The following is a 23,517-nucleotide window of genomic DNA, read 5'->3' as shown; positions in this document are numbered from 1 at the left end:
TTTGTTTCGGAATCTTACAGCTTTACAGGTTCTGTTTCTTATTAGTTGCTAGAAAACAAAATGCAGGGTAAATTCCTATGTAAGAATGGGTATGTAAGTATGAATGGGTATGTAAGTATGCTTACACATGCAGTCAGAAGTTAACATTTCTCACATCTGACAAAGTGGACTTGACTCCATGAAACCTTGTGTCACAATCAGCCTGTTGGTTCTTAAGATGCTAAGCATCACCAGTGTGTAGTACTGCCATCATCTATCCATCCAGCTGTCTAGCTCACAAGGGATCATAGCCTTCCATACTATGTTGAAAGAGGCTCTGGAGACAGTATTTATGTTCATACTCTTTGCAGGGCACCTAAATGTCTTCCCTGAAGGACGTCCTTCTGTTGGGCTGGAGGGTATTTCCTGTGACATTTTTTCACTTGTAAATCCAGTATAACCAGTAGCATCTGAAAGCACTCTTTGAACATTTTCTCCTTGGTATGGAAACAAAGGCTGTATTTGTGTTGTAAAGGTCCTGATTCTATCAGAAAGCCAAGGGTTGCACCCACATGCATGCATCATCATAATTGTTTTTCCCTGTCCTTCAGACACTCATACATCTCTCCAGTTCAGGATGATGAATCATCAGACTTTGGTCTTTTCTGCTAGCAAACCTTTTTATTGGACAAACCGAAGTAAAGAAGATAATAATCGTACTCTCGGATGCTCTCTGCTTCAAAGAAAATTGTTCTGTTGGAGTAGGTGAAGACTCCGAAAGTTACTGACTGGGGATTTTTATTACTCTTGACCAAGCAGCATGAAAAGTGAAAAGTCGTTTCCTCAGCTTCCCTTAGTCTGACAAAACCTATCCAGGCATAAATGAGAGGTGAAGAAAACAGAAGTGGCCTGGTTATGACATGGATGAGAGTCAAGCAGGCAATACTCGGGATCTTCAGGAAGGGCCAGGAGAAAATCCTACCCCAAAGCCCAGGAGCAGATGATATTGGGATGCAGGACCCAACTGTCTGACTTGGTACAAGAAAGTTTTTAATGCTCCATGCTGTGTTTTCACACTCAGAAACCCTTGTAGTTCCTTGAGGCTTGGTCACAAAACCTCTTTCAGTGACTGTTCCAGGGCACTGAATCAGGAATACCTTTCTCTTACTGCTGAATAATCATAGGCACTCCATGTAAATCAGAGTCTGTGCTCCAGCACTTACCATAAAAAAAGAAAAAGATTTAAGCCGCTGAATTGGTCTTGTTTTTTCTACCCAGAAGGCTTTCCATTGCATTGTGCTCTTATTTGTTCAAAAAGCATTTAGAATGATTTAACATGCACTTATGCTGGCTGGATAGCTCAGTGGTATAGGTATCTAGCTGTGGAGCCAGAGGTTGGGAATTTGAATTCTCCCCCGTGTTCCTCCAGGAAGAAAAGCCAGCCTGGGTGGCCTTGGGCAAGCTGCACAGTCCTAGGGCACCCCCCACAAGAAGGGAACGGTAAACTATTTCTGAGGATTCTGTACCTGGAAAGCTCTAGAAAAGGTTGCCATAAGTCGGAATCAACTCAATGCAATATTCCTTCTAAGCTGCATGCGTGCAGAGCTCCATTGGCGCCGTGCACTGGCAGCCGACGTCGATACCTGTTTACTTCCAGGTTTTGGATGAGCCCAAGTCCCCCCCCCGCCACCCACAGGCGAAATTCCCACACAGTGGGGATGAAAATTAGAGAGAACATTGACTTGATAGCATGCAATTAATTAAACATGCATTTGAATTTCCTATGTGTGCCTTCTGCTGCATTGGAGTGGCTGTCTTTAATGGAGGTAGCTTTTGAATGGGATTGTGAGTTCTTGGTACCCATATTTCAAAGGAACAGTGTAAGGCTGGATTGGATTCTGCTGCATCAGCCACACCTGTTTAGGGTCTTTCCCTTGCCATACCATAGGGAGAAATCTAGCAATAGAAGTCAGAAAACCAGTAGGCAGGAGAAAGGCCCAGATGGCACCGTCTTCAGAGAGAAAGAGTGCTTTTTAAGAGTGGGAGGTGGGAAAGCTTTTCCTAAGGGAGTAACAGAGTAGGCAGTAAAAATGCAACATTGGTCCCAGAGGTATAAATACAACTATGTCTCAGATACGATGTTCCTGCTGCGAGGCATGTTCAGATTATGTCCGCTTGTTCTTTTGCATTGCATTTCTGTCACGGCTGTCAGTCTTGCATGAGTATCATCTGAAAAAACGGAAACCAGTGCAGAACCATTTGCTGGTCTCCTGAGACACGGTGCTGTTTCTTTTGCAAAAAGACTGATAAAAGCTTCCGTTCTGCAGAGGTCTGCTTCCTGTTATGTAAGGGTATTGCTCCCCTAGGTTCTGGCTTCTTTTTCTGTTGGTTGGTCTTGCTCTTGTCATAAAACGTGTGGTGGAATAATAGAGCTTACCTTCCTTAAAATGTAACTGCCACACAGATAAAATTGATAAGAAAAGCACAGTGTCATATGCGATCGCTTTACCTATTGCATCCCCAGTACTGTAATATGTTTCCACTGCTGACTGCTGTTGAAACTGCAGCAAAGCTAATTTCATTACAGTATTACATTTCTACTCCACCTCTCTGCCAAAAGAAATGGCATTCAAGGAAGCTAATGAGGGTGAAGTCAGATTAAAAATATACAACTAAAGAGAAATAACACCCAATCATTCATAGCCCCCTTCCCTTAAGAACAGCACAATACAGTGTACCCTTGACTTACAGACGGCTTGACTTACAGACTTTTTGAGTTACAGACTTCTCTGGCCGCAAAATTTAGGTTTGACTTGCAGACTGAGATTTGACTTACAGACCAGAAAAAAACCAAAATGGAACAAAAACGGCCTGTTACGGGATTAATCGGTTTTCAATGCACTGTAGGTCAATGGAGACTTGACTTACAGACTTTTTGACTTGAGAACCGCCTTCCAATATGGATTAAATTCTCAAGTCAAGACCCCACTGTAGTGCTGTCCAGACCCTGCCCAGGTTGCTCAGCTGTATTTAGCAAGAGGGCTGCAACCACATGGCTCTAGACCACAAAAGCTCGCTTTAGGAAATAGGAAGTTGCTTATCCTGACTTAGACCATTGGTCCAGTTAGCTCAGCATTGTCAGCTTTATAGTGAGTCTGTAGGATTTCCGGCAGATGCCTTTTCTCGCACCCCAGCGCATTGCTGGTGCTTTCTGGTGGGTGTCTTGTTCAAGGACTAACCAGGCCCAACCCTGCTTCGCTTCCAAAATGAGACCAGTGCGCTCCCTTGCCTTGATTGTTTAAATTCACCATCGTTTGCCTGTGCTCAGAACCTCTAATGTCGACTGGAAGCCTTCCTGCCTCAGACATGGGTACGGAGTGGGAAGTCATTTTGAGCAGTCTTGAGCCATTCTGTTATAATGCAGCCAGAGCAGTTTCTGTGTTGACTCAGTTTTGCAGTGACGTCAAGCTCACCAGGAGGAGGAGGAGCAGCCCAACTTCTACACAACCTGCATCGTACCCCAACTATTGAAGAGTCAGTCCATCCGCAGTTGAAGGGCAATTGGTTTCCCACCTTTGCGATAACAGGATTGCGAGGTTTCTGCCTATTCCATGTGTCTTTGTCCTTTGCATTCAGTATTAGCTGGTTACTGTCAACACACACACACACAGTCTCCACTGATTCTGTGGTGTCTGGAAATTTTATTCATGGATTTATTCACGTTAAAAGCTGGCTTGCCAAAAAAAAAAATCCTTCAGTAAAACACGTTACCCACTGTATACAGAGGAGATTGTATTACAGAGTCTGGTAGACTCTTACAATGAGGCACCTTTGGTACTGCTAGTTCCGAAGTGTTAAGGCTTTCATCTTAGGGGCGGAAGTGTCTTGCTGCCACCCAATAGAGCCTTTATTCTTGAACTTGGCTTCGAAAGATTGGCTCTTCACTCATGAATGTGTCACAGCCATGGCACTTACCACTGTCTCACCACTGTGACCTGATCTCAATGTGTCACCGTTTACTAGAGCCTTGAGTCTCATGTATAGCTTGGATTTTGAGAGACTCTTCCCACTCACTAGAAATAGTTGTATTTATGGTCAGAAAATGAATAGTCTAATTTCTGTGAGCGAGAGACTGAGTATGATAAGATAGAATCAGGGAATAGATTTTTTTTCCTGTCATGGCTGTTCCCTGTTTCCACTGGCTTCTCATGAGCCCTACCTCCTGCATTAAATTCATGACGTTGTAAAAAAAAATGTGATGTACAGTCATATTTTCAAAAGGTTACTTCAGTTCGTCAAACCCTTGGAAAATACAAATTGAAATGTGTTTAGTGAGATGGGCTGCTTTTGCTGATAGTAGCTCGGTGGTTTGGGGAATGTTAACATCAAGTTTCCCCTACTCCTTTTCCTCCCCCCCACTCCGCCTTCTGCTTTTGCACAACATTTTTCTGCCATTTTTGGTGGCCTGTTAAATGGATTGCCCCAGTGTGGATTTTGGAATTTGATGTATGAATAATATGGTTTCCTCAGCCTTTCTTCTCTATCAGGTTAAAGCACATCTATTAGGTTCGCCCACAGACACAAACACACACAAAACCTTGTTGGATTAGATCTGGGTTTTTGTTTCCAAACAAGGCCAGTTAGATTCCTTGAGACCTTGCATAGAGTCCTCCTTAACCTCTTTCTATGATGAACTGAAAAAAAAAGGATATATGCCTGGTAGCAAAGGGTCCAGGCTTTGATAGTTTGACCCACCATGACCAGGGGCCACTGATAAAATCAGATTTCTTTTTAAAAGTTGTCTCTGCTAGTGGCCATCCTGTCTCACACAATTAAAAATGAAGGCCATGACCCACTCATGTTAAGTACTTTTAAAGCCCAATTGATCTCAGGGGGAGAGATTTAAACACATGATTAATGTAGTTAACATGGTCCCCTTGAAACTGTGTCACTGATCACTTCCTAAGTAAATTAGGCATTGTGTGAAGAAGTGCTTCACTTTCTGCCAATCGCTTTATCTAGGTGAAAAAGTTCCAGCGTTGTGAATAATTCCTGTTTTATTAATATTTCTAGATTCCGTCATGTCTTCTCTTTATTGTATCGAACTGTGTCTTATCAGTGATAAGAATGCATGTGAACTTGGGCTTGTCATAATTGGAATCTGACTTTATTAAATTGCTCATTACATACCCAATTACAATGTCTTGGATTTTAATGAGGGTATCTGTAGAAATAGCCTTTCTGGACCAAGAGTCAGTATGATGAACTTGGTGGAGTCAACCATTTCTGGTGTTGTTTCTGAGGAACTTTCCAGGCAAATTTTCAGGCGGGGGGGACAGATGAGATTTCAGGTGGGGTAAAACAGGGAGTGGAGGAAATGCGTGCATGCACACACATCCCCAGTTTTGCTGTCAGAATCATATTTCAGGAACAAACAGACAATTCCATGTCTATCAATATGTCCATCGGGGAAATAAAATCACCCTGTTTACAGTGTTTTCTCTGCAGACATAAAAAGAGCACCAACTGTAGCGACAGAATCAAAAGACCCTTTTAAGGAAACACGTGAGTTTTAACAAGTACCAGTAAATTTCATCATTGATATTGTGCCTGTAATGCTAGCTGTGGTTCTGTAATGTGTTCAGCAGCAACAGTGGCTGAACAGTACTCTTTAATTGATGGAGTATACTGAACTGAGATCACAGTGGCCATGATGTTGATAATTCTGGATAAATGGTGAAATTTTCGAAACTCCAAGCATAACCCTGCCTGTGGAACTGAGGACTGTTTTTTATCATAGCAGTTTCCTTGTGTGTTAGCATATGCCCATAGGGAGGTGTTCAAGACATCAGTTCTTTCAAAATCGCAAGATTAAAAGGATGTTCCAGAGAAAGGTGAACTCCCCACCTCCCATCTAATGCTTAAAATCCGGGAGATGCTTTTTCCCTTATGTCTCAACACCTCTGTCCGTTTCCCTGTTTGTGTTTTGAAAAGGAGAGTGGGTGTATGTTGTGGTGAAATTTTCCCTGAACATCAGGGTGGAAGGTTCAGGTTACAGATGCAAAGAACTGTGGGCCCTGAGCTTCATACTGCTAGCCTTCTGTTGTCCTTCCATAGTAATAGAAAAGAATAATCAAAACAAGACGTGCTGCCAGAATCAGTTGATGCCCTTGAAGAGAAGTCATCTAGGTAGGTCAGAACGTAATTCCAATTAAAAGTGCAGAAGCCAAGTTCCCCCTCCTGTGATCAGGTCATGCTTCTGTCTCTTGTTATCACTAAAGAACTGTGGGCAACATTAACTGTGTTCTGTCGAGTCAGTTCTGACTTATGGTGGCCCTTTTCAGGATTTTTCCAAGTAGGCAGTACTTTGTAGTGGTTTACCATTCACTTATTCTGGGGGGTTCTCAGGATCTGTGCAGCTTGCTGAAGGCCACACAGGCTGACTCTTCCAAAGATGTATACGGGGAATCAAACTTCTAGTCTTTGACTTCACAGTCAGATACTTAACTTGCTGAGCTATCGAGCCAGCGCTGGCAACATTAGAAATGCAGAAATACCGGTTGTTTTAAGACCTTTATCCCCTGCCTCTGTCTGGCCGATGAACTAAGTTCTGCGCCACCTCATAAGAGTGCATCATAGTGGGTGCTTGTACTTTGGTAATTGATTCTGGCCACAAATAATATCTGGCAGTGAGACGAACTGGGACATGCCTAAGCTTGCTGGGGTGTGAGCCTTTTATTTAACCAGGCTAATTTTTAAAATAACTTCTCTTATATAATGCATTGTGTGCTAGTACATCCTGTCATCCATTTCGCTTAGCCAGCGTGACGTGAACAATAAGAGCAAGGGGAGGTTCAACCCAGGTATGAACCGAACCTCATCTAGGCGAGGTTGTCGGCAGGCAGCTGATTTACAGGTCCAGAAGATGACTTGGAGAAGACAGTAAATTAAAAGAAGGGTATTAGTAGAACCTCCCCAGAGCGGGATCTCTTTGAGTTTTCACTGCACAGAAGAATCTATCACACTTCATTCTAGTCTCTCTGAAAAGTGAAAATGGTTAAAACTTTACCCTGTCTGAAAGAGACCCAGGAAAAATGGAGATCCCAGCCAGTCTGTTCATTCAAATCCTAGTTCTGGAAACAATTCCCCCCCCCAAAAAAAAATACATGTGGGTGGACAAAGCAGAACAACATGTTCAGTTGTAGTATGTACAGAAGTGGGGAACCTGTAAGGCAGATGCCATGTGAAATGTGTCAGGGACTTCATCCTGGGCCTTCGGCTATTAGGGCTATGAATACTCAAAGCACGGAACCACCAAATCAGCACCAAAAAATTAAAAAAAAACAGGCTGGAAAGAGAGGTCATGTAGGTGCTTTGATCTCTTTAAAGAGTTCTCAAGGCTCTGGAAAATATGATAAAAACATACAAGTCTAGGAAGAGCCTTACAGGTTCACGCAGTTGTCAGTAAATGGCCTTAGGCCAGCCTGCCCACCTCACATTTCCTAGCAAATTATACACAGAGACGTTCTGCTGATCCTGGAGGTGACAGAGAGCCATCCTGACTACTAGTTATTGATGCATCTAACCTGTATGAATGTATGCTATTTCAAGCCTTCCAAGCTGTGCACTAAATCTTGTGACAGCAAATTTCTGCGGCTTTAACAGCGTGGTGGAAACTGCAGAGTTTCCCCAACATCTAAACTGGGCTGTCTTTAAACAGGTGGATTTCTTCGTTCGAAGTCGGCAGGAAGTCTTCCTGCCTCCTTCCACGATCTACAGAACTGGAAAGCATCTGGGATGCTGTCATGACCAATCCTTTGTGAAATCAATGCAGCGTAACAGCCTTTTCCACCCTTGGCTTCACCTGCCCTTGTTCATGCATGGACAGCAGCCTTTGTAACTTAAGCTCTGGACTGTAGCGTTCATGACTCTGGACACTTGTTAATACAAAAAGCTAAATCCCAGTTTCCAGAACGGATCTAACTTAGTACGACCAGCATGTGACTCCAAAGCTTTCACCTAGTGATCTGAAAACGTGTTCTCCCTTGCGGTCTCCATTTCATCCCATTATCCAATTTGACAAATGAGGTGCCTTGATGCCTCTGTCCATATTGGTTTTAGTATTAACCTCTTAACTACGCGGTTGAGACGCGTAAGACCCATAGCAAATTGGGACCGGGGCATAAAAAATACAGGGTGTATCCACATAATTGTCTCATAGAGTAGGATTCCAATTTACAATCCCCTTGTAGCACACTCGTAATCAGAAATGTAACTATTCTCAATCCAGAATTAGAGGATGTGATCTGGGTTTTGTGCTTAGTTTCTCTGTATTGATCATAATGTGTCAACTGTGACTGAAAGAGAACAGTACTTATTATCTGCTTAATCAGTTCTTCTTCCTGGCTGACTTATCTTGGGTTTGTCAGCTTTCAAAACACATGTGTTACTTTTTTAAATGCCCAAAACTAATCATTTGGGGGGGGGGAAGAGATCATAGGACAGCTGCTTATTAAAATTAAACAAAACACCATGCCAAGCAATAAAGCACTACCTATTTTACTGACTTAACCTCAGTCACCTGAAGTCAGTGCAAATTAAGTCTTTAATAATAGTTTTGGAAGATGGCAGGGATTTGACTCCTTCATGAAGATTGTTAGTAATTGAGGGTGGCCTTAAAGAATCCTTTTTTTGCACATTCTCCCCACTCCCCTTGAAGAATGTGTGCTTAGATAGCAAGCTCATGAAAACATTCCTAGACACATCAGGAATTCATGATGGATTGTTAGGGGCAAAGGCAGAAAGTTTTGACAACAGTTCTTCTCTGGCTCAAGGCTCCTCCGCTTTAGAACAGCATCATGAAGTCATTTGGTGACCCTTGTGATATTTCTCTTTGGCAAAGTTCCCTGGCTTCTGACCAAAAGCAATCCATGTTCTTTCTGTAGATGTGGCAATGATACTTTCGGCTGAACTGCCTGTCCACCCTGGTTACACTGTGCTTCAGTTCTCCCATGTAACGGTTGATCATCACTCTTACTCTTTTAACTCCTATATTGGTTTGCCTGAGCCCCCTGCAAAATTGTCTCATTTTCTTTTTTAAAAAATCTTGCATTGTTTTAGGTCACTTTTATCTCTCTTGGTACAGTGGCTCATTGGTACATCGAATTAGAAGAACAATACCCATAGCTGCAAGGATGAAAAATCTAACATGGGGCAAATGATGATTGGTTTTAAATGCCTTAAGCCAGTCCCGTTCAAAACACATCTTTAAGGAATCTAGGAAACTACCAGATGATGATTTACTGCAGTTCACATGTGGTCCCTTCCTTAGTTTCCCCATATCTTGTTGCCTGTTGTCTTTTCTAGTGTTTCTCTAGCAGACATTGTCTGCTTGCAGCTGGCAGATGATCAAATTCAGATGGGCTCATAGCTGTGTGTACTTTATGCCTTCTGAAGTACCGGTGTTCTAGGATCTTAATAGATTTCATGTCTAAAGTATAACTGACCTCACTTCCTTTGTAATCAGATTCGTATCTTCAAAGCAACCATTCTTATCACCCCCCTCGTACTACACACATCTTGCTATAGTGTGTACTGATACTCTCCCACCAAACTTCAGTCTGAATGAAGATTTTTTGCAAACTTTATTCCACATTAAGCATTTTGTATTGCCCCTGAGTTGTGCCAGAACATAGTGAGCCTACATTGATCAAGGCTGTAGAATTGCCATGTCAGAAACACGGCTTAAAGCCATCTCTGTAATCGTGTGGGTGTAACACACAGTATGAGTGTAACTTCTCGGGTAGGCAGATTCAATAAGCCCTCTGAGTGAGCTTCAACAAATTCTTGCTGGAACATCTGAGTGTTGGTTATACGTATAAACAACCTAATTCAAATTTGACTTGATAACAAAGTTTACATCATTTGTTTCTGAGTCATTCCTTTTCCATTAGAAAGATGGCTCCCCTCCCCTCTTCTTTTAAAAAAATGTTTTGGAGAATTACAGCAGTGTTCTTGGAAAGAAAGAACATATGGAGAATGAAACAACTCAATGGTCATCTGCTGAGTTTGGCTTTTTTTGTCTTGGGTGACGTGAGCGCAGTCACGAATGGATGACGTTGTTTTAGGGTGACTGGTTGTATCATTGGGCACGTCTCGTGGCCATGACAAAACACTTTTGATCCGAAGCCTAGCTATTGTGTTCTGGGGTGTTGTCATTCATTGGCTTTTTAAGCTTCTGCTTGGTATGGTTATAGCATTTAGAAGCCTAGATCTGAAAATGTATTGAAGGGATCCTGAATGTAATGGGGGAAAGAAGTCAGGTGTCATGGTGAACAAGCTTGCACACATTTTTTGTTAATGCCAGCCAACCCCACGCTAATATCTAGGATAAGACTGACTACAGATAAGATGGTGTATGGAGCTGCTTCCTGCAGTGTAAGAGGAATCCATTAAAAGGCAGAAGGTGAGAAATGCTGGGAAATTAAAAGCCAGTTTTAATGTCAAGTATCCGGTCCTACAATTTGAAATTCTTTGAGACTCTGATCAAATATTTCTCCAGTACAGCATCAGGGGCCTTCCCTCTTGGTTCAGCAAAAGAAAAGAAAACAGTCAAACTTCATTTAACAAAAAATGCTTTGATTTTCCAACAAACCTAAATTTTCTGAGAGCATCTCTTCATTCTTGCTTGTTCAGCTCTTCGTCATAGGAAGAATAGAAATGCATTTATTCCTCTGAATTTTGGAGATCAAGACATGGGTTTGCAAAGGTCGCAAGATGTCTGTGGACCCCGGGCCCTGTTTGCAAAGCAGGCTGCCAGACTACCTGGCTGCCACCCATAGCTGAGGTGCCTGTTTTTGTGATAGTTTAGCCGAAGTATCTTTGAATACCTGGTGTCATACGAGGGGTGGTGACGGGGTGCCCTTCATCTCTGCTGGCTGTCTTGTCGTGAAGCTGATGTGATCGTCCCTCTGCTGCTCCCTGTTTCTAAGCAGGTGAAGGGTTTGGTGGTTCCTCCACAACGTCCATGTGACATCCGGTGGAACTTGCCCTTTGAGTGTCTGTAACCGAGCCATTGACAGCACACACGGCAACAAGCAGGAAACCTGACAAACAAACCGTTGCTATGATCCACCCCTAACCTGTCTTTGCAACCTCTTTCTTATCTACCTTCCCTATCGTGCATTTCTTAACATGGACCCAAAAGCTGGATCTGTGGGCAATGACTCCCCTGCCCTTTGATGTGAAAAGCCTTGCCTTTTCTGGTTAGGAAACATTCCACTTTTCCTACCTCCATAAATATCCTGTTTCCTTGTAGCTTCCCAAGCTTTCTCCGCTCATGTGCTGCTTAACTGAACGGGGGGAAATCCATGTAAAGAAAAGACACAGCTTCAGAAAGAAATGGAAAGTTGTCTCGTCTCCTTGAAGTCCCTGCCCAAAAGCAAGCATCTCCAGGTTTAAAAATTCCTCCAGATTGACTGACAGTAATTAAAAAAAATATAAAAATGCAACTTGTTATAGAATCATGAAGTTGGAAGGGGCCTATAAGACCATCAGGTCCAACCCCGTGCTCAAGGCAGGAATACAAATCAAAGCAGATCAGACAGATGGCTGTCTGAATTTCTGTTGAATGCCAACCTGGTGCCGTAACTAGAAAGGCACCCATCATCTGTGCATTGCCTGGTAGATAGATACACAGGGTGTTCTTCAGACCACCATTATCAACACAGGTGGCCCAAGAAAGAATTAAAACATGCATTCTAGAACCACAGGATTATTGTGATTACAGCTATATCGTAATGCTATATTTGCTTTATTTATTTTTTTAGACGAGCACGGGATAGCTAAATAAAATGAAGCATAACACAGACCAAGTCAAGTGAAATTAATAATCTGGAAACGAGCTTCCAATCATGAATGTGTAGAAGGAAAAAGCAGTAATCTCCAAGCCAGAAAAGGGGACCTCAGCTGTATCTTAGTAATTGACTTCTTTCCTTCAGTGGTCTTCATCAGGTATCAATGTACAGCTTTTAAAACATTTTACTGAAGAGACTTAACATTGCATTAGAGTTGTAATTACAACCATCTTGTGCTTATAGCCTTTATGATCCATGTTTTATTTAAGGGCTGTCCCTGCTTGGTCACAGCTCAAGCAAAAGGCAGCTCACAATGCTGAGATGGTATAAGAGAATAGTGAGGTTCAGCCTCAAGTGTTTGACTTCATTATGGACAAGCAACAGAAAAATCTTGTACAAGGTGTTGAACGCAGGACCTCGGGGCTTCTGAGCCTAGCTAACAAGTGTACAGTATCTGTTATGCTTACATCCTGCTTTCCCTCCACGGATTTTAAGGCAGGCTTCACAGCTCTCCTTGCTCCCCACAACATTCTTTTGAGGTAGGCCAAGAGAATATGGACAGTCCAAGATGTGAACCCAAGTTTCCTAGGTCCTAGCTCAACACTTTTACCTCAGTACCTTCTGAATTTATTATTTATTTATTTTATTTATGTCGCCCACATTACCCAAAGGTCTCTAGGCGGCTTACAACAATTTAAATATACAGTAATAAAAATACAAAGATAAAACAATTAAAATGCAATTCAAGATACAGTATTCTAAACATTGCCATCAGGACCCACCGTTGATAACTGCTTCAATTAAAAATCTTCTGGATTTAGCCTTCTGAGCCACCACTTTTGGGGTAAGGAAGGAGAGCTGTGTAAAGGTGAAAAGCAGCTGCTCCTTTTTGCCTCTTCTTGACCTGGATTAGGGGCAGGTAGCCTGACTCTGGCTCTGCCAAGCAGGGCATCCCCAGCCAGAAATGGTGAACCAGCATGCCTGAGCGAGAGCCATCTGTTGCAAAGCAATTGCACAAAAGGATTAGCCCTGCTTGGAGGGCTTGACCCAGATTTATCTCTTAGCAGTGTTTGTTTCAATCAGGCAGATCTCACAAAAAGCTCAGTGACACCCCCCCCACCCCACTCCCCAGGGATGAAAAGTAAACAAAGCTATAAGGCATTGAGTTAACTGCTGGCTTTCATATTAAAAGAGAGTAGCCACTACTGCTGCCTTCCCCCAGGCATTTTGTTCTGTTTTCTACTGCCTTCCATACAACCAGAAACCCTTTTTTTCCTTGCTTTCTAATCCACTTCAATCTGTGCTGTACATCGTCTGTTCCACTTTTCAAACGGCAGGCTGAATTTTTATTTATTTATTGCTGTGGCAAGGAACAGCTTTCCCTTTTTTTTTTTTTCTGCCTTCCCTCCGTGCTTTGTTTGCCCAACATCTGGCCGCTGTGGGTCCCTGAAATGGGAGAAAGGAAGAATATAAATGAAATAAATAAATAGGAATTTTGTGGGGAGAGGAGAAATGTTGGAAATTTGCTCAGTACCACTCCTTTTGTTTCTGTTAACGGGAAGAACTAAATCTGGCTTTTGTGTACACTGGGGAAAATATACGTGCATGACATTAGCAATTTGGCCTCATCTGCTTCTGTTTTTCTGTGCTGGAACTGTAAGAAACTCTTGGCCAAAATGAGTTGTCCTGGAAATTTGATCTGCTTGTAAATTAAGGAGGAAATAGCCTTTATTTTCCAGGGCATGTGAGTAAGCTAAGAGGGATGAATCCATTTTAACTAGTGGTATTTTTGCCTCTCTCCTATTAACATTTATAATGTACTTTTCACAAGAAACCTGGATTTTTTCGTTTTTAATTGGCCTTTCTCTTTCTTATCTGATTCACATCCTGAAGAGTTGGCAAACCATCTTTCGGTTTGTTCCTCGAAAGTCATCTATCTGCCTTTCCATTTTGTATGACTGTAAAGTTGGCATTTTTCTTAACACCATCCAAAATAAGGGACCTCAGTAAAATGCAGGGCCCATGACATGCTTACAAGCTTTGTATCTCCCACTTCAGTCTTACATTCCTTTGGTGTCTTTGTGACCCGTAATTCCTTTCCTATGAAATATAAAAAAAAAACAAAAACCAATGGAGTCCATCAATATTGTGATTCTTTTCTATAGCTCCCTGACTTTTGTGAGCTTACACAGGATTGGTGATTACTCCCATGAGACTGTCCTCAGTCTCATTATAGACTTATCTTATTCTTCTCTGGAGTTAACTGGATGGACCCAAATGCAAATGTTTTGGCAGAGATTATATATCGCACTAAAATGTAGGCCTGCTTTCTTAAAAGATGAATGCACAGACACCTGACATTCCTCTCACAAGCCCAGTGATGAGCTGGCACTTGTAGCCGTCTCTGTCCTTTCACGTTTTTGTTTTTTCAATTGCAGAGTGACATTTGAAAACTCAATGGCTTTTTATTCCTGGCTTCTCACTCTGTGGGTTGTCTTGGCTATAAAAGGTTTGTGTGTTTGGTCTCCTCCCAGTTCCCAATCACCTGGCTGCCTCCTCCTCCTCTGCACATATGCCCTCTCTAATTCTGAATTTGGCACTTATGCACCGTTCTTCAGGCTCTTCAGGTCAATTTTGAAAACACATCCCCTATCATTTTCTTCCTTTTAAAGACAGGAGCGATGAAGGAAAAGTATATGCCACATGCACACGGACACACACACATATATATTTAACTTTGTGGTATTCTCTCATTCTTATTTCTGGAATTCTTCAAAAGAGCAATGTGATTTCTACTCCTTCACCAAAAATAAGAGCAGTAAAACACACACACCCTCACACACACTGAATCTTCTCTATCTCAAAGTCTCTTAGTGATGTGACCACTAAACCACCCAGCGCTGTGGCACTGCTCAAACAATCCTGTAACATACATTTTATTTGTTTGCATTCTTATCCCCGTGTTCCTCCAGGAAGTTTCAGAAGGTACAAAATGCAGTTTAGTGCAAGAACTGCAGGACACAAAAATTTCCTGACCTTTAACCTGTGGTCTCCCTTGGGCAGGAGGCATTTAATGCTGTATCAGAGTCGGGGTGACAAGAAAATGCCACCAGTATATTTATGTGGATGCAGGGAGTGGTTGTCATGAACATCAACTGCCTTTTAAGCATGTCACAGGCTTCCTCACTTATCCACACTCTTCCCACCCCACCCCGCTTTACATTTTTCACCTGCATCCTGAAAGAACGTGCTCTGGGCTGTGCTTTCCCTTTCTCTCGGGGACTTTTTAAGAAGCCAGCGAGGACGCTTTCCGCCCAGAGAGGCAAACTTGAGAATGTTTGGTTTGTATCTCGGTTTGTGACACGAGCCTGCAGCCTTGGGCCAACAGCACAGAAATTCTAAGAAGCTGTGTCAGCCTAATAAAAATAATCTAAAAGCGCCAGTTAGCGTCACATCCTTTCTTCAGAACCAACGAAAGCGGTTCAGCCTGACCTGTGAGTTCAGAAAGCTTGAAAGCTTCCTCTCACATCCTGTTGATGGACTCCCTGTGGTGGCGTCTAGTTGGCCGCCAAGGAAAAAGGAATACTAACTAGGACTTCAGTCAAATCCAGCAGGGCCCTTCCTTTGTTCTCGCTACCTTTTCTCCCAAGTGTTTTAAGAAGTAAAGAGATTATCCTATGGTGGTACTTGGACATTCCTTTGGGGAGTGTGTAGATTTTCTGTACTTTTTTCCATACCAGAAAATTGGTGTATGTGTGTGATTTGATTTAAAAAAAATCCAGCTGAATATTCAAATGCAGGAAGCAGACTCCTCAAGCTGAGGTTAATAAAAGTACTTTCATCCTAGCAACACCAATTCTGCATGCTTGCCTTATGCCTGCAGGGGGGATAGCTGCATTTAATTATTGAAACACAATCTTATCTAGTGGCTCCCTGGTGCCGTTTTCCCACTCTTGCCTCCTTTTAGGCTTTTAAAATTGCTCGCTGGGGGGTACAGAACTTCCATTCTAGATCATTTCATCATTGTCTGTTTCCCACTCCCTCCAAATTACTCTCGAGCTTAATTGTCTGTGTTCTAACCTATAAATAGATCGGTCAAGCCTTCTTGGTTCATAAAAGTACCTTCTCTCTCTCTCTCTCTTACACAGAGCCACAGAAACATATTTGTGGGTGTCTGTTCATCCTGAAAAAAGAAATTGCCCCATCAGATATACAGTATTCCTCCTTTTCTTCCTACCTCCAAATCCATTTCCACAACATTGTGGTGCAGAGAATACATGAATCTTGAACTTTCTCACTACTCTCTTTGCAGCAACCTAGAGGTTTCTGCTCTCATTTATTTGCCCATAAAGCGTGTAGAAATCTCTTTGGGCACAAGAGTGTGCCTTGTGTCTATCAGATTGTCATCAGATTGTCTATCCCTGCCCAAGCAATCCATTTTTAACAAGAATTTTCCAGGAAGGTGGCTATATTAGCCAGCAGTGGCCAAAAACCAACAAGCCGTCTTGTGGGCCTTTAAAGCCTGATGATTTTTATTTGGCACATGTTTTTTTTGTGGGCTGTGATTAACTTCTTCAGCTACAAATGTCATTTCAGTAGACATGCATGGAGTGGCAATGTAAAATGTGCTCTGCTTTGCACAGTGTCCTGTGACCAGTATCATTTACAGTACTTGCTGTCTTTGCCTGTGTCTCCAGTTTGATGATGGGAAGAATGAAGCATGCCTTCCTGGTAAGCTTACAGGAGGCACTTGGACAGAGAGATAGAGAAAGAGAAAGACACTTCACAGTCATCAGTGCACCAATTTTAACTTTCACCTTTTGGCAGGTGTCAACTAGGGTACAAACCCAGCTTCCTAACTTGTACTCCAGTTCTTTATTTGGAAGCATGTTTACCCCTTCTTGCTGATCCATATGCATGGCTGTGAGATATCTCACATTCATTAAAATGACAAGACCACAAAAAAATTACGGCACAGGAAAGTAGCAGGAGTGACAGATGCCAGCAGTCTTGAAATCAAGATCCTTCCGCGTGATCCTTTAGGTTCAGAGGCTACTTTCTCCCGATTCCTGTAAGCAAAATCTGAAAACAAGGGAGCCTGGAGGTAGAATCTGTTGACCCTCACCTATCTCTTCCTCCTTTCGTTCGTAGGGAAGAAGTTCAAGAGAACTGTGTCCGCTGGAAGAAGAAATTCACCTTTGTCTGTAAAATGAGTGCCAATCCTGCCACAGGGCTCCTGGACCCCTGCATCTGCCGTGTGTCTGTCCGCAAGGTGGGTGTTCTGTTCATTTTTTAGTTCCACACTGTTGTCTCTGCTCTAGAAATACAATTACACCCATAGGATTCCATGGCTGTTTCCAGGACCATGACTTTTAACAGACGAGTATGGTTATACTTTGGGGGTTCCTCTCCCCCCCGCAACCATACATCCAGGTACAGCATGTCAAACAGAGTTAAAGCCAGCCATATGCGAAAATGTTCCTTTTGTGTTACCAGGTAGCAGTGATTCTCAATCCAGGTGTTCTTGAACTGCAACTCCCAGAAGCCTTGACCACTAGCTGTACTGACTGGGGTTTCTAAACGTTGCCGTCCAATATCACCTGGGTGACCCAAGGTTGGGAACCACGGCATTATACCCGAGCTTTTCCATTCTGAAGTTTTATTCCTTAGATCGAGCCCATCCTCTGATCCTACTTAAACCCCACTCCACTTATCAGTTTGTAACCCTCTTGCTGCTTCTTTGTGAGGAGGGGTGCAGACTGCCATTCTTGGTGGCAAAATTCTTGGGCAAAAGTCATTCCTACCCAGATTTCTGTGCCAACCAGAGAATGTAGGAGGGATACGGGGCAGGTACAGCTGTTCCAGATGTTGTTGGACTCCCTGTCATGTCAGGCAGTAGAGCCAAAAGGTTAAAGGACAATGAGGATTACAGTTGTTACAAGACGGATGGACCATGCCTTCTCAGTCCCTGCATCTAAAGAAAGAGCAAAAATATGAAGTGGCATTGTGGAATCTTAATTGATGGGCAAGTTTTACTTGGCATCGTTTTTTCTTGAGGCTGTAAACCCAGTTTGTCCCATGTAGTCTGATTTGATCAGATGAAATCTGACAAAGAGCGCTATTGTTCCCAAAAGCTTCCTCCAGATGAAACTTTTAAGATGCCTTTTCATCGCCAGGGGCTTAACACGGCTGCTGTCTTGGAAGTTGCAAAACAGGGCAGGTTTGGCAAAATGGGCTGGAAACACCTAATTTGAATCCCAGTCTGTAATGGTTGGTATGTGATGGATTGTTTGTATAGCCCTGGGGGAACAGCCTTTTCATTTTTTCCCAAGAAGTGAAGGATCTTATCTAAACATCTAGTGAAGCAGCAAGTCATGGACGGCTGGTTTAGTCCTGCCTGTTACCTCCCTTGCACTGAAAAGTATCTTCCGTGTTTTGAGTGATGGCAGTGGGCGGCCACTGGAGGAAGCCAATAATTACGTTCCCACCAGAAGGAGCGCAGCTTTAACCTCAGCCCTGCCGTAAAAAACATAACATGACTTTTTCTTGTTTTTTTCCCCCCTCTTCTTCTCATTATAGGAACTGAAGGGTGGAAAAACTTATTCCAAGGTAAGAAAAAAGTGAGAAGTCATTTTTGTTTTTGTTTTGTTTTTTCAAAGATGTTCTTTGCTCTCGTCGTCATTGTTCAGTAATAAACCTTCGAGCCTTCCGAGCATTTGTCAGGTCGTTTTGTAGCAATCCCGGAAACAGTTTTGTGAGGCAAGGCTAGATTGTTCCCCCTTAGACCGGCTTGGAACTTGCTGGAGCCTTTGGCTAGTGTTTCAACCAGGGAGGGGGAAGAAAGGAACAAAAGCAGTACATCCGGCGACCTTACTGTTGCAGGATTAGGTGGTGGAACCCTTTCGTGAAGCCAGCTTGCCTCCTGCCATTGGCAGGGTAGGCGGTTGGTCTGGAGAACCTCATCTGTGGAAGGCTGTTTCAGGAAAGCTACCCCTCCCCTGCCTAAATGACTTTCTTTGAGACCAGCCTCTTCTCCTGTCCTTGGACCTGGCGGCTTCCAAGCAGGAACCCTCTTCCCCTACCTTTTCCTGCTGCCCTCTTTTCTGTTCTGTCATTAGTAGGTAGAGTACTTAAGCCCATAGAACAAAAAAATAAAAAGATGGCTCCTTTAAATGGCATGTGGTGCCTTCTCATTATTCTGCAGACTTGGCTGTTAAAAACAAACAAACCACAGACGTCTGGCCACACCAGGTTTAGGTTGCTTGGCTGGATGATCCACCCTTCGGATTCAGTCATCCTTAGAAAGTTCTCTGTAGAGGCTCACCGGTGCTGTTGTCTTGAACTAACGCACACGTGGGGGGGGGGGATCTGTACCCCCACTGACTTTGTTTCTGTGGGTAATTGAAGCCTCTGACTGCCTCCATCAGAGCAGTTTCAAGTCAAGAGGGTTTTTTTTTTTTGTGGGGCGGGTGGGAGAACTGGAAAAGAGAGGGGTACAATACCGGAAGGTGAGCGGGCGCTCCACTTTGGCAGAAGGTAGCCAGCTTTAGAACCACCCTGAATAGACGGACCTCGACTGATTTTAGAAGCTAAGTCGGGCCAGGTTCGTACTCAGGATGGGAGACCACCAGGGAGAGCTGGGATGGATCCTGCCTGAAACCACGACAAGCCTGCCAGAATGGGCAGCACAGAGGGACATGCCTCTGCTCTCTGACTTGATCAGAGGCACCATCTCATGCGGGCAAGGTGGAGGGGTGGCAGGAGGGAGCTCCGTCCGACACCCCACCTCAGGCCCACAAAAGCCTATCACGCGGAAGACTGAGAGAAAGCTAAGCGGGAAGTCTTTCCCCTTTTTGTTCTGGGAGTTAGGTGGGGAAATGCCGTACATCTCATCCAGCAGGGCTCTTTGTGGGATTTTAGAAGGTGGGAGCAAAGAGGGCAGTAAGATCAGTCTTCTGGCCCCTCTCCACTTCTGAGTTTTCCGTCTTCTCACAGAAGATGCAAACAAGGAAGCCTTCACGGGCCCCCTGCACCAGAGGCTTTGTCCCTCTGTCAGTTTGGGGTTCCTGCTCCCACAATCACACCCTAGGGGCTCTGCTGGCTTGGGGTGAGTCTGGGAACTAAGGACCAAGAACATCTCTATGGAAAACCAGAAATTCCATACCCCTGTGATATACAGGGATTGCAGAGAACCTGTTGTTTGGCTTCGTTTCCATGAGGAACTTTCCTTTCTTGTGGTTTGTTTTCGGCTGGCTCACAGTATTGCTTCTTTGCACATTCCTTTTGGGGAAAGAGCGCATAGATGGAAGCCAGCCCGCTGGATGAACCAGCAGAGCGGAAAGGCTGTTCTCTGAGCCGGATGGAGGTGCCGGCTGTCAGAGGAGGAAATGAAGGAAGCCATACTGAAAGGTTATAGCTGAACATCCTTTGGTTGAAAGGGCTGACCTTCCTCTTGGAGCCCCGGACTGCTCTTGGCTATCTCCTCTCTCTCAGGAATGTGCTTCCTTGAAAAATCACACATCTCAGCAAGTTTTATGTTACTGGCAGCTTGAACTGGAAGCCAGCAGCATCTCTGGGTGGACATGATGCCTCGCACATCCAAGACCCCTTCAGCGTTCTTCTCTTCGCAGGAGCATTTAGGGAGTTAACCTCTGCCTCTTAACAAAGATGAGTCTTGGAGGGCCTGGCCTGCTTGCATTTCAGGCAGCAAAGCAGCCACGGGTGGATAAGCAACGCCTGAAACAGGCAGGGAGAAAAAAACGTGGGAGAAGTAGGTCACCGTCTCTCTGAATTCCAAGATCTAAGGGACTCCTGCTTGTCCCTTCAGGGTTCTCCGCTGTTAACTCATGTGAGGAAGGTGGAGGGTGTTTGCCAGCCGGGGAATGCCGCTCATTATAAAAGTAGGTGACTTGGAATACCAAAAGCAATCAGGGGGCGGGCTGCGAGATTAAAAGAGCTAGGGAAATTCTCCATTCAAGTGTGGCCTCCGGATGGGTGCGTGTAAAGAAGTCGCCTCTTTTCTCTGCTTCTCCACCCCAGTCCCATCCAGTACAGCCCATCCATTTAGGGGGGGAAAAAAAACTGTTTCTGAAGCATCGTGTTTGGGTCTCCCTCTTGTGCTTCAAGATGATATGTTGCTGTATGGATTTTCAAGATAAAGCAAGTGAGGTCCTTTCAGTTGGCCGCCGTACAGCAGAAATGAACGTGCTGTGATTTCTTCCACACTGAGGCACTTGGGGTGGTGACGTTCAGGGGGCCAGCAGCCCATTAAGGGACTCTTGCCAAACTCTTATTTAGGCTCCCAGCATGGCGGCAAGCCCATGGACTTTGAAGTCAGCTTTATCCCACAGTGGGACAAAAAAAAACAACCCAAAGCTTTGCTCTGCAGCAACCGTGGGCAGCCCATGGTTTTCCCCATATGTAACTGAACTACAGTTCCCATGATCCTTCACCGGTGGCTGTGCTGGCTGAAGCTGATAGAATTTCCACAAGCTCGGAGCAGGCCACCAGTTGCCCGCCTCTGCCGTTGCACAGCGTGGCTTGCCTTGTGTTCCTTCAAGCGTCAAGTAAGAAGGAGGTCATAGAAATGGCAACCGCCTTTTGCCCCTTTGATTCCTCCAGCATCATCATCTCCCCTCACACTTCTACATCCGTTTTCTCTTCTCTTTTAACATTTAGGGAAAGAAGCAGAGTTTTATTCCTCAAGGAAACCCTGAAGTTTCCTTTGCTCTTTCGCATGGCTGGCCATCAGGGGAAGAAAGCTTTAGCCTCAGGCTCGTCTCTTACCCTTCAGGCAGAAACCTGAACCGAGTGTAAAAAGATTCTGAGCCTTTAAATGAAGCTTCTAGTTTGTTTCCCAGAATCCTAAAAATAATAAGTTTGAAACCGACTCTCTCCACAGTCGCTCTCGGTCTTGTTTCTTAGGAACCGTAGCTCTGATTTCATCGACAACAATATCCTTTCATCTCTTGGCCCGCATGCTGCAGTGCATTCTGGGATGCCACAGCACAAAGGCGGCCTTATTATGTTGGTGTGTGCACGCACAGGAGTGTGTTTTTCCACGTCGTTGACCTAATGTCCTCTGTGTCCTTGGTTATGCAATGGCTCCGGGCGGGTTAACACTGTCCTTCCCAAAGCCAAAGCTCTTGTTTCCTTCACACCCAATAGGCAAGCATTTCCTGCATTGATGAGGGATTAGGTCTCTGACCCATGTCCCATTCTGCAAGGGTAGATATTGCCAAGTTCATCCTGGCCTGCTGTGCTTCGCCTTTTTAAAAAGTCCTGTGGAAAATACTGTGCTTTATTTTCTACCGCAAACATCTGTTTCCCTTACAGTTGGGTTTTGCCGACCTGAATCTGGCGGAGTTTGCCGGCTCCGGGTTCACCGTCCGGTGCTGTTTGCTGGAGGGGTACGACACCAAGAACACCCGTCAGGATAACTCTATTCTGAAGGTAAGTTGGCAAGGGAGTTCTGCGAAGCTGGGCCTGAAATTGGGTCTTCGAAGGACCTCCCCTTAGGAGTGCCAGCTGTAATTGCAGGCTCTACCTTTCTGTCTTTCAACCTTCTTCAGGTCACCATCGACATGTCCTTGCTGTCCGGAGACCCCTGCTTCAAGACGTGAGTCCTGTTTCCCTTCAGTTCTTGAGCTAAAAACAGAAGATGCTCCAAGGCAACCACACCCCTCCTGGCCTGCTTCTCTTGACCCCTGAGCAGAAGGTGTGGTGATGTTAATGCTGGGTTGCCGCATAATTGGTGGCTAGAGCTAGCTGCCTCACTGCAGTTGCCAGTGGTTTGCTGGTGGAAAAGCCGCTCACAGCTCTGGAGCCATCAAGGATGTTGGGGGCAGGATTCGGGATAGGAAAGAGCTCCCTCGTCGGAGGCTGTCAAGGCGGTAGCGTAGAAGAGCGGATCTCCCTTAATACTCTGTTTGTGTGTCTGTGTATTTGTGCACTGACTGTGTCGCATCTTGCTGAGGAGTGCGCCAGTATGTGTTTGCTAACTGGCTAGCTGCCGCCCCATCTCCCTTGAATGCAGGTGAGCTGCTAGAACGGTGGCTCCCAACCTTGAGTCCTCAGATGTTCTTGGACCGCAGCTTCGAGAAATCCTGGCCAGCGCAGCTTGTGGTGAAGGCTTCTGGGAGTTTTAGTCCAAACACGACTGAGGACCCAAGGTTGGGAACCACTGCACGTAGAAAGTCCACAAACATGTCCTTGCTACTACGGAGTGAGCGGTCGCTGTCTCTACAGTTACCAGCAAAAGCCCTCCCTCTGTGACTAGCAATTTCTGTCCGAAGACAGACACCATGTAATAACCTTTTAAATGCTTGTCACGTGATTCATCACAGCCTATTTCCTCCTTTATTGGGCTAAGGGAAGGAAGGAAACCAGCTGCCAATACAGTGGTGCCTCGCACAACGATTGCTTCATACAACGATGAATTCACACAGCGATGGGTTTTTTTGAGGAATTTCCCCCATCATTTAACGATGTTCTCTATGGGGGAATTTCACTTAACAATGTCCCTTTTTGCTCATTTAAAAGTGTCTTAAAATGTTTGAAACCTGTTTTAAATGCTTGGATTCCATAGTGCACCTTGTGAAACATGTGCAAACCTAATTTGGTTTTGTTCTGAGCCTTCATTAATTTTTGGTGATTTTTTTATTTTCCCCATTTAAATCAATTG

At 44.2% G+C, this 23,517-nt stretch overlaps 1 protein-coding gene across 2 annotated transcripts in view; it reads left to right on the top strand.

Moving 5' to 3' along the window:
• Window positions 1–23,517, top strand: part of EEIG1 (estrogen-induced osteoclastogenesis regulator 1) — a 48,130-nt gene that overhangs the window by 11,573 nt on the left and 13,040 nt on the right. For both annotated transcript variants that reach the window (XM_020793293.3, XM_020793292.3), the window contains exons 3-6: window positions 16,986–17,106; window positions 18,414–18,443; window positions 22,170–22,286; window positions 22,406–22,452. In XM_020793293.3, the coding sequence (XP_020648952.1) occupies window positions 16,986–17,106; window positions 18,414–18,443; window positions 22,170–22,286; window positions 22,406–22,452 (315 nt within the window). The remainder of the gene's footprint in view (window positions 1–16,985; window positions 17,107–18,413; window positions 18,444–22,169; window positions 22,287–22,405; window positions 22,453–23,517) is intronic.

Source organism: Pogona vitticeps, chromosome ZW-PAR, assembly GCF_051106095.1.
Source record: "Pogona vitticeps strain Pit_001003342236 chromosome ZW-PAR, PviZW2.1, whole genome shotgun sequence".
Taxonomy (NCBI): Eukaryota; Metazoa; Chordata; class Lepidosauria; order Squamata; family Agamidae; genus Pogona; species Pogona vitticeps.
Note: the sequence above shows the minus strand (reverse complement) of the source record. Positions and strands in the feature narration are given on the sequence as shown.